Source organism: Oryzias latipes, chromosome 15, assembly GCF_053564925.1.
Source record: "Oryzias latipes strain Hd-rR chromosome 15, Olatipes_Hd-rR_3.1".
Taxonomy (NCBI): domain Eukaryota; kingdom Metazoa; phylum Chordata; class Actinopteri; order Beloniformes; family Adrianichthyidae; genus Oryzias; species Oryzias latipes.
This window is the reverse complement of record NC_136251.1, coordinates 31,854,755-31,864,606: the sequence shown is the minus strand read 5'-3', so window position 1 is coordinate 31,864,606 and position 9,852 is coordinate 31,854,755. Positions and strand designations below refer to the sequence as shown.

At 47.2% G+C, this 9,852-nt stretch overlaps 2 protein-coding genes across 6 annotated transcripts in view; one reads left to right on the top strand and one right to left on the bottom strand.

Moving 5' to 3' along the window:
• Positions 1–950: 950 nt before the first annotated feature.
• eif3s6ip (eukaryotic translation initiation factor 3, subunit 6 interacting protein) lies at positions 951–4,637 on the top strand. 2 transcript variants are annotated; one of them, XM_004077498.4, is made up of 15 exons: positions 951–1,109; positions 1,370–1,439; positions 1,605–1,815; positions 1,900–1,979; positions 2,124–2,185; positions 2,265–2,334; positions 2,418–2,491; positions 2,639–2,810; positions 2,878–3,032; positions 3,122–3,292; positions 3,371–3,504; positions 3,594–3,767; positions 3,836–4,025; positions 4,109–4,189; positions 4,483–4,637. In XM_004077498.4, exons 1-15 carry the CDS (start codon positions 1,080–1,082, stop codon positions 4,552–4,554), a joined length of 1,746 nt encoding a protein of 581 aa, XP_004077546.1. In that variant the 5' UTR covers positions 951–1,079; the 3' UTR covers positions 4,555–4,637. The 2 variants fall into 2 exon arrangements, with proteins under 2 accessions (XP_004077546.1, XP_020565455.1); XM_020709796.2 differs by having other exon boundaries at positions 4,109–4,271.
• A 126-nt stretch (positions 4,638–4,763) lies between these two features.
• The window catches only part of cdh23 (cadherin-related 23), a 178,772-nt gene continuing 173,683 nt past the window's right edge, over positions 4,764–9,852 (bottom strand). For 3 of the 4 annotated variants that reach the window (XM_023963385.2, XM_078931959.1, XM_078931957.1), the window contains 11 exons: positions 9,300–9,461; positions 8,097–8,353; positions 7,911–8,008; positions 7,629–7,749; positions 7,461–7,540; positions 7,339–7,379; positions 7,202–7,262; positions 6,912–7,041; positions 6,720–6,839; positions 6,399–6,509; positions 4,764–6,031 (listed from right to left, as the gene is read on the bottom strand). In XM_023963385.2, coding sequence (XP_023819153.1) covers positions 5,690–6,031; positions 6,399–6,509; positions 6,720–6,839; positions 6,912–7,041; positions 7,202–7,262; positions 7,339–7,379; positions 7,461–7,540; positions 7,629–7,749; positions 7,911–8,008; positions 8,097–8,353; positions 9,300–9,461 — 1,523 coding nt within the window. In that variant the 3' untranslated portion in view covers positions 4,764–5,689. The remainder of the gene's footprint in view (positions 6,032–6,398; positions 6,510–6,719; positions 6,840–6,911; positions 7,042–7,201; positions 7,263–7,338; positions 7,380–7,460; positions 7,541–7,628; positions 7,750–7,910; positions 8,009–8,096; positions 8,354–9,299; positions 9,462–9,852) is intronic. The other variant, XM_078931958.1, reaches the window with a different exon arrangement.

Below are 9,852 nucleotides of genomic sequence, written 5' to 3'. Positions count from 1 at the left end.
CAATTTCTGCAGAGACTTTATTAATTTTTTATTCTGAAAAAGTTTCCATTTTTATTAATATAACTCAAACACAACGTGTCTCTGCTGCCCCCTTATGGCAGTAACGAGTAGTTCACTCCCGTTACTAATAGGCCCAGGATGCTTACAGTCAGTGTCCCGTGCACACACTGATGCCAATACAACCACCAGCAGTGTGGGGTTCAGTGTCTTGCCCAAGGGCACTTTGACACAGGCAGTCAAGGTGGGAACCGAACCTGCAATCTTCCATTGAGAGGTTGACCGCCCTACCTCTGCACCACGGTCGCCCAAGTCTTAGATAACTTGCTATCTGTGAAAGAACTGTATGCAGCCACATAGCATGTGCAACCACAAATGCAGATTCTGAGTCATGGTTTCTAAAGTGGGCAGAAGAACAAGTCACAAACAAACGTAACTGTTCCAAGGGCGTGGAGTTTTGTAAGGTGCTTCCAAACAGGGACAGTCTCGGGTGAAGCAAGTTTGATATTAAAAAACACTGTAAAGGAGCCATCTCATGTAGTTATTTACCATCTGCACGGAGAACATTAGGATTGGTCGTAATTTTATAGTTCAAACCGACTCAGAAGGTTGAAATAAATTATTTAAAATAGAAAACAAAGATGTTATATTACATCACCAGGAGTCAGTGTGCTTTTAGCATTTCCTGATCTTTTATGTTTGTACACTTCTGAAAATAAATAGACACCAAGCATATTGACCATATTAAAGTGCATATTTTAGAACTGTTCTGAAAAACTTTGAGTAATTTGTTTATGGGAAACAATAAAAATAAACTAGTTAAGCAAAGAACTGCTTCAAATGTACCTTTAGTATTCGTTGTCTGATGCAAATCTCACTTCTTCACAGCAAGAATTATCAGCTGAGAACCACACCAAACTCAATATCCCATCATGCACCGCTGAACCATTTCCTGAGTTTCTCCTTCCGGTTTTCCTCCGTACTTCCTGTCAGCGCTGCGTGGTTTAGCGGCGTTAGCTTGTGGGCATCACGCATAGCTTTTCTCCTGCTCTGTCGCTGAATTTGTCACAGAACGCGCGAACATGTCGTACCACGAAGAAGAAGAAGTAGTAGTAAGTTTACACGAATACGCGCAGATTTCCAAAGTTAGCTTTGAGTTAGCCATGATTTAGCCACTCTGGGTTCCAGCCGGTGGAGCAGAAGAGCTCGCTAGCCAGCATGCTAATGTTGTTCTGTTTGGTCCTATAATATCTCTTTATCATCTGGAACGGTTCCGTTATGTTCGGTATTGATGTGTGAAACCTAGTTTGTCGTTAAAAACTGACTTGACGGGTCTGGATCGCCGCCATAACAATCCCCCGTTTGTCCACAGTACGACCCATACGCCTACACGACCACCACCACCACCACCACCACCACCACCGACTACGACCTACACACCGGTGAGTATGCCGTTAGATGTGCAGAGTGATGTCACTCACTGTGACGTTTCTAACTCCCATCAGGTCAAAAGGTCGTGGCACAGACCTCAGCTCTGCTCCAGACTGAGGAAGGAACATTTGATGAAGCCTCATTCGTTGAACAAAAGTTTTCCCGTTCGCCTCCAGGTGACCCCAAAGCAGACCTGGCCTTTGAGAGGCAGTATGAGCAGCAGACGTACCACGTCATTCCAGAAGTCATCAAGAACTTCCTCCAATATTTTCACAAAACCATCTCCGACTTGATCGATCAGAAGGTCTACGAGCTGCAGTCCAATCGGGTGTCCAGCGAGAGCATCGAGCAGAAGATCTACGAGATCCAGGACGTCTACGAGAACAGGTACGGCCGAACCGTCCCGCTGAAGCCTGCTCAGGATGATGGACACGAGCCTGACTAGTGTTTTCCGGTTCTGCTCCTCATCAGCTGGAATAAACTCACGGACCGTTTCTTCAAGTCGTCTCCGTGGCCGGAGGCCGAGGCCATCGCTTCACTCGTTGGAAGTGGTGAGAGCAGCGGGTCATGCTTCAGGGGAAATAATCAGGAGTTTCATTTTGTGGAGAAACGTTGACATTTTTTAGAATAGTCTCCTAAATCCCCCTCAGTCTTTTCTGTCCTTAGAAAAAATGATATCTGCTTGTTTGTTGCAGACGCCGTGTTCCTCATTCTCTATAAGGAGCTGTATTACAGACACATCTACGCCAAAGTCAGCGTAAGTGTCAGCGCAGCAGAAACACTGCAGTGCATTGTGGAACCTTATTTTGACTAAAAGTTTCTATTTTTTAAATCAGGGGGGCCCGACTTTGGAGCAGAGGTTTGAGTCGTACTACAACTACTGCAACCTCTTCAACTACATCCTCAGTAGGAGCTGCCGCCTCCTTCTGCTGATCTCAGCACTTCAGGAGAATCGGGTTGGTTGCTAACGTGAGATTGTTTGTAAACAGATGCCGATGGCCCCGCCCCTTTGGAGCTGCCAAACCAGTGGCTTTGGGACATCATCGACGAGTTTATCTACCAGGTACATGACAAGGTTCTTCCAGTGCAAATGATCAGCCGTGGCGTCATTAAAGGTCGGCTCACTGGGCCGTCGGTGGCATGGCGAACAGGAAGTACGGCTTTGGAGTCGCGGTTGAGATAAATGACGTCACTCCTCGTGTCTCCTCAGTTCCAGTCCTTCAGTCAGTACCGATGCAAAACGGCTAAAAAGTCAGAGGAGGAGATCGAGTTCCTGAGGAACAACCCAAAAATCTGGAACGTCCACAGCGTTCTCAATGTTCTCCACTCCCTGGTGGACAAGAGCAACATTAACCGCCAGCTGGAGGTCTACACCAGTGGAGGTAAAGACAAAAAAAGATCTTTTTTTTTTTTAGCTTTGCCCTTTCAAACCTCTTCGTCTCCATGCAGGAGACCCAGAGAGCGTGGCTGGAGAGTACGGACGTCACTCTCTCTACAAGATGTTGGGTTACTTCAGTCTGGTCGGCCTTCTGAGGCTGCACTCTCTGCTCGGGGATTATTACCAGGCCATTAAAGTTCTGGAGAACATTGAGCTCAACAAGAAGGTAGGATTGGAGGCCACCTGATGAACTCTGTGACTCCATGGGTGCAGAATTCTCCAGAACCTTCTGGATCTTTGCCTTTCCTCTTCCAGAGCATGTACTCTCGTGTGCCTGAGTGCCAGATCACCACCTACTACTATGTGGGCTTTGCCTATCTGATGATGCGCCGCTACCAGGACGCCATTCGCGTCTTTGCCAACATCCTGCTCTACATCCAACGAACGAGAAACATGTTCCAGAGGTCCACCTATAAGTATGAAATGGTGAGGAAGAGCAGGTGATCGTGGATGCTGGTGACCTGAGCAGCTGATCTTCACACAACCTGACTGACCTGCTTTCAGATCAACAAACAAAACGAGCAGATGCACGGTCTGCTGGCCATCGCCCTCACCATGTACCCGATGCGCATCGACGAGAGCATCCACACCCAGCTCAGGGAGAAGTACGGCGACAAGATGCTGCGCATGCAGAAGGGGTGAGTGGGCCGGCCCTCCCCAACCCGCTGCAGCTAGACCGCCGCCTCAGCTAGACCGCCGCCTCAGCTGACCCTCTTTACCTCCTCAGAGATCTGCAGGTGTTTGAGGAACTCTTCAGCTTCGCTTGTCCTAAGTTCCTGTCGCCCGTGGTGCCAAACTACGACAATGTTCACTCCAACTACCACAAAGAACCCTTTCAGCAGCAGCTGAAGGTGTTTGCTGAGGAGGTGCAGCAGCAGGCGCAGCTTTCCACCATCCGCAGGTACTTCCTGTGAGCTGCAGCTCCGAGGCCTTGTGCCCGCCCGTCTAACCTTCATTGTGTCGCTGCAGCTTCCTGAAGCTCTACACCACCATGCCTGTAGCCAAACTCGCAGGCTTCCTGGACATGACGGAGCAGGAGTTCCGAATCCAGCTGCTCGTCTTCAAACACAAGATGAAGAACCTGGTTTGGACCAGCGGCATCTCTGCTCTGGACGGAGAGTTCCAGTCTGCTTCTGAGGTGGACTTCTACATCGACAAGGTAGAGCGTGTGGACACCACGAGGGCGCCGCGTAAGGACGACATTAGACATGCTGCTCACACGAGTGCGTTCCCCTCCCACAGGACATGATCCACATAGCAGACACTAAAGTGGCTCGTCGCTATGGAGACTTCTTCATCAGACAGATCCACAAGTTTGAGGAGGTACGTTTGGATCTTTACTCTGAACGGACAGAGCGGGCGGTTGGCGGCTTTTTCTGGCATTTACCTTAAGAGAAGTTGACCCGTAAGTGTTGGAGTAACCACAGGCCGTTTGATTCCATCAGATTCTGATGCAGAGAAAAGCAGCTTCACGTTAAAGTGTAGCAGATGGAAGCAAAGCCACTTTATCTGCGTCAGGATCCGTGGAGTTACGTCAACACTGGAGCAGACGTTTCAGTGCTAAACATTTGATTTCCTGTTTTGTGATCATAAACAGTGTCCTTTGTCTCCCACAGCTGAACAGGACGCTGAAGAAGATGGCAGCCAGCGGCGCCGCGGCGTCCTCCAGCAGCGCTACAAGCCGATGAATCCCACGAAAACTCCTCGGTCTCCACTCTGACCCTTTTGTATGAAACCTGGCAACAATAAACATTTGAGTGATCTGCAGAAACGTTTGCGTGTTTTTCTTGACATTGACCACTAGATGGCAGTGTGTCGTTTTCCTGCAGGCAGTAGAATTTCTGAGTTTAAGGGTTTTTGTCCGTCAGTCTGCATTATTCCACTGACGTGAGGCAGATGCTGTTGCATATTTTTTTTATTATCACATATCATCCCACAACATTTCCAAACACAGATCTCAGGTCAGGCTGGTGACAATAACAACAAATAAAAACATACAAAATGAGAATAAAAAATTAAACTTTCCCAACATTCAATAGAAACTGTCAGAAAAAGGAAACACGGACTTTTCGACCGAAGCACAAAATACTCCAAACATCCAACATTATTCACGGTTTTCAGAAGCCAGCCTTTTTTTTTGAAAAATATCTGGAATCTTTTTTGGTATAAAATAAATCAAGTAGCTCATTTTGAGCATGACTTTTACTCCTCCACACGGCAGTGTCAAGTCTGTGGGCTCAATGCCATCTTCCTGTAAAACGGGGACACTTCAGCCTTTTCCTCCCACTTTTCTTTTAAATCAAACAAACAAACGTGTCACTTTTTTCGTGTTTGGACATCTCTGTCATCTTCCTGGATTAAGTTTTTGAACGTCAACTGTTGTCCTTCCAGAACGGAGGATTTCTTTTGTTTCCTTCATCAAGAACGTCCTGTGTGGTGCTGGTTGGAGGGAAACGCAGTCCTCATGTCTGAGCTAAAGTTCACCAACAAGCTCAGAACAAACAAATGTGGAAGTTCTCCCCTCCAAACGCTGACTGCACCTGTCTTGTAGTTGGCCGTTCGCCGGTCAGAGCGTGTCTTTAAGGTCTTTTTTAAGTGTGTGTGTTCGGCCTTCCTTGAGTGTTTGCAGCCCAGGAACAACGTTGAGGAAAGTCCCGCGCTCCACGCAGCTGAGCCAGAGCAGAACGCCTCACCGATGCGCTGGCGTTGGCTGACCTAGACTGCACACATTCCTGTCCTCTCCAGCATTATCAGGTGGAGGTGTGGAGGCACAAGGACACACACCAGTGGCTCTGGCGCTCAGACCAGCGAGGCCTCGGCTAGTCATAACTCTGTGATTTCCAGGGGGCTTCCTGACAGTGCGTCGCCATCTTTTTGGCGATGCATCGGCGTGGACTTTGCAGATTCAGTGCGGGCGTTGCGCTCTGAGTACAAGCCTCCGTCTGCATTCAGAGCCTCCAGAGAGCGTGCTAGGGCCCGTTGGTCGTCCTCTGGCAGACTGCTGAGGTCAGAGGTCAGTAGGGTTCCTGTGCTGCCGTGGACCACATGCACGCCCTCGGGGCCCTTCAGCTCCACAGGAAGTTTGTGCTTGAACCGCAGAGGGCCGTGACCTCCACCCACGTCCAGATTTTCGTCCTCATCCTCGTCCAAATCACTCTGGATCAGCTTTTCGGGGTTAGAAGAAAAAGATTTGATAAAGCTAACATAATGAGCTGAGATGCTGTTGATAAAAGCACATCAGACGTGTTAAGATACAGGATGAAAAGAGGAATCTGTCAGCTTAGTGAGCAGAGTGTTCAGGACAGTCAAAGGGTTTCCACTGGCTCTGGCTAAAGACAGTCAGTGATGAGGTTACCCTAGAGGAGAAGAATGATGGCTCATCAAAATCAGAGCAGGAAAATGCCACCACTGACAGCAGAAGCAGAGAAAGCTGTCCAATCAGAGAGGATGTCAGAGGCGGAGCTTGGAGGAATGCTAGATCACTCGTCAGCAGCAGGTGGTGCAGACGGTACACTCGCTGCTCTGAGCCCACCTCAGTGACGGACGAGCGATCCCCCGGGCCGGTGGATGCTGTGACCAGCCGCGCTGCAAAGAGCTTTTTCATCCTCAGGTAGTCGTCCAGGACCACCTTCAACAGGGAGCCCTGATGGGACGGTAGTGGGGATCAAACACTCAGCAGCCATGAACAGGACGCCCCTGGGGGAGCGTCTGACCAACAGCTAGACCCAAACAGCTCAAACCTTCTACATCCTGAGCTGACAGAAGGTCATCGTCTGCCTCTCTTTGGGGTTTGGACCTGATCGCATGCTTACTCAACCTTTCAAACAAGTGGTGCATCCCTAACCAGACTTACCTTTATGGGCCCCTCCCTCATGATCTGACCCAGTTTAGCAATGTTATCATACTCCTGGATGGCCGCTCTCAAGTAACGGTCATCCTCAGGCCTCGCCTGGGGCTCTCGGCCGAAGGTGCCCTGGGGAGGAGAAGACGCTTTAGGAGAGGGGAGGTGTGACGGCACAGGGCGGCGCTGAAGAGTCACAATCACATGGGTACGCGCCGGGCTGTTCCACAGGTCGGTGATCTCGCTCAGGTTCTCTGGCAGGTCGTCCTCGTGGTCAGCTTGAACCGCCAGCTCCAGGTTGCGGCAGAATGGGTCGAGCCAAACCGGGTTCGCCCTGCAGGGCCGAAGAGATGAAGGTTTGAAAGGAGGACAAACAGTAACGCAGCAGCATGAAGCAGCGTCTCAGTGAAGATGGAGGAAGACCGCAACACGTGATGAGAGAAAACAAGTCTTCTTCATATTTGAACCCATAAAGAGGAAAGCATGAACCCTACCCCTCAAAGGAGTACTTGTTAGTGTTGGGCATGTCGAGGACGTCCATCAGACCCTGGTTTCCTGTATGGCGGAAGATAAGAACTTCAGGATTTCACATTAGAGGAGAACATTTCACCAGGAAGAACCAGGATCATACCTGTTGATCCTGCAACGATCGCTTTCAGCTTTCTTTGGTGTCTGCAGGAGAAAGACGTACACAGAATAATGGTTAGTGGACAGCAGACTGAAGTGAGCTAACGGAAACTCAACGTCTCTTACACTCTGCGATAATGCCAGTTCATCGTTACAAACAGAATTCCTGCCAAACACAGCAGCACCGCCAGGATGATGATGACCAGCTGTGCAAAAACCACAGGGAAAGGTGTGAAAATGGAGCCAGCGCAGGTGAGATGTACCGCAGCCTGTAGGGCAGTGCGTCTCACAGACCTGCAGTGTGGAAATGTCATCGGGCACTTTGTCACCAACGGCAGGCTGAACGTCCACAACGTTGTACGTTCGGAACAGCTTCCTCAGCTGCTCCTTGTTCTCGTCGATCATCTGGATCACTCTGAAGATGAGAAAATATTGCAAACACACAGTCGAAGTTCCAGCCGATTACAAAAGCTCAGGTGAAGCACAGAGGCTCAGGTGAAGCACAGACGTTCAGGTGAAGCACAGACATTCAGGTGAAGCACAGACGTTCAGGTGAAGCACAGAGGTGTTTCAAACCTTTCAACGTCCAGGATGGCGTTGGTCTGATTGTTCACGACGTGGATGAGCATGTCCGTCTGGCTGTAGCTCACTCTGCCTTTGTTGTCTACGTGGAACTAGATCACATGAAAAGGAGGCAAAGATGGCGGATATTTAAACAACCAAACAGCAGTTCACCGAGGCAGCAGAGGACAGAAACTGAACCTGTATGTCATCCAGGTTCACGATGGAACCGGTGATGTTTGACAGAAGGTTGAGGAATTCTTCCTTATTTGCACGAACAAAATCAGGAATCTCGTTAAAGACGATCTTGAGGCGCTGGTCGTCCCGGAGGATGTAAATGTTGACGTTGGCGGTGGTGCTGTGTCCAGCGTAGTCCCGAGCCAAAATCTCCAGCTGGAAATAACCGGGATTATAGGCTGTGAAGAGGTCGTACGTGCGGATGACGCCGTCTGTCAAACCTGGAAATAACAGAGAAAAAGTCAGTTCAGTTCAAAAATTCAGGATTTATTCTGGTGTTTCTTGACATTTCACATAACATTTGGGACAAACTGAGTTGAACACAAAGAATGACACAGAAAACTGATTTATTCTAATGTTATGATTCACTGAAGATAATTGAGCCATTCTGCAAAGATCTGGAAAAATGGATTTTGTACATCGTGGTAGTTTTGTTTGGTTTGGCGTTTTTCCAGCTTTTGTGTGGTAAAACTTTGAACCAAATTAGATTATAAATGAGAGATTTATATAAAAAAAGTTTATTTGTGCAGCACATGATTGTGTACAAAGACAATACAAAGTGCTTTACATAAAACATTAAAAGAAAGATTTATTGGAAATATTAAAAGAGTCACTAAGTCAAAACAAAGTGAATTTCAAGTCAGTTTAAGTAACTGTGCAGATGTAACCTTTGAATAAAAACGTTCAAATGCATCTGAGAACAGGTGGGTCGTCTATGGAAGCATTTCTGTAGCATAATGAAAAATAAAATCAATACCAGAAATGCTTTTGCATTATCAAAATGAAGCTGCTTTTGTCTGCAATCCGCCAAACCTTTATGGATTTTCAGATCCTTTTAACCAAAGGTTGTTTTTTTTGTCTTTATATATAACTGTGTATCAACGCAGACCATCAAACCTCTGGTAGAGAATTATTTTATTTATTTATATAAAATATGCAAATTGAAGCTTTTAGCTAAAAACTCTACTTCATTTTTTTAAATGTAAGTGAAACCTTTGTGACAAAAAACAAATATATTGTGATTATTTTTATGAAATGTCTACATGAAAGAACAAAAGAGTTTGAATGTTATTGTCGTACTAAAAGTCCACAGACTGTCTTCTGTCTTTGGGCAGGAGGTTGGGAGTTTTGTCCAAACTGGTGAATTCCAGTGTTTTAGGAACTCGCCTATAGTGAAGACGCTTCCAACGTCCTCGCTGCCGTTGCTCTGGGACTGGAAGTAATGGATGGTGATGATGTGATAGAGGACGACGCTGTTGTTTCCAATGTCGTTGTCTATGGCCAGAACCTTGATCAGCTCAGAGCCCACTTTGGCGTTTGCTGCAACTCCTGAAGCAGAGAAGGGAGGAAGCTTCTGTCTGTGCGTGCAGTCACAAAAAAGGAAATGAGTCCCTAACGTAGAGGTGAAACCAGATGAAAATCAGAATTCACTGAAAATATGAAATAACAGTTTCCTGCTAAAAGTCGGGTTTAGATCGCCTCACCATATTTATCCTTGAGCATCAACACCAAGAGAATTCATTTGTAACAGTTTGAGATTTCCAACAGTGTTATGGAATATTTCTGATTTAAAGCAACTCCTGCTTTTTAGAGCAACTTTTGATGCAAATCAAGAAGTAAAACAGTTAAAACGTCTGCATCGAACTTCAAACACACATCCTTTATTACTCATCTTTTCTTGCTCATCATTTACTGAAATAAGAAGGACGTGCACACACAC

What these genes read in the sequence shown, in the direction of transcription:
- eif3s6ip (XM_004077498.4), top strand. Translation starts at nt 1,080, where the DNA reads ATGTCGTACCACGAAGAAGAAGAAGTAGTA. An exon ending in GGAGGTCTACACCAGTGGAG is followed by an intron (nt 2,811 to 2,877) that starts GTAAAGACAAAA and finishes GTCTCCATGCAG; the next exon opens with GAGACCCAGAGAGCGTGGCT. An exon ending in CAGCTTTCCACCATCCGCAG is followed by an intron (nt 3,768 to 3,835) that starts GTACTTCCTGTG and finishes GTGTCGCTGCAG; the next exon opens with CTTCCTGAAGCTCTACACCA.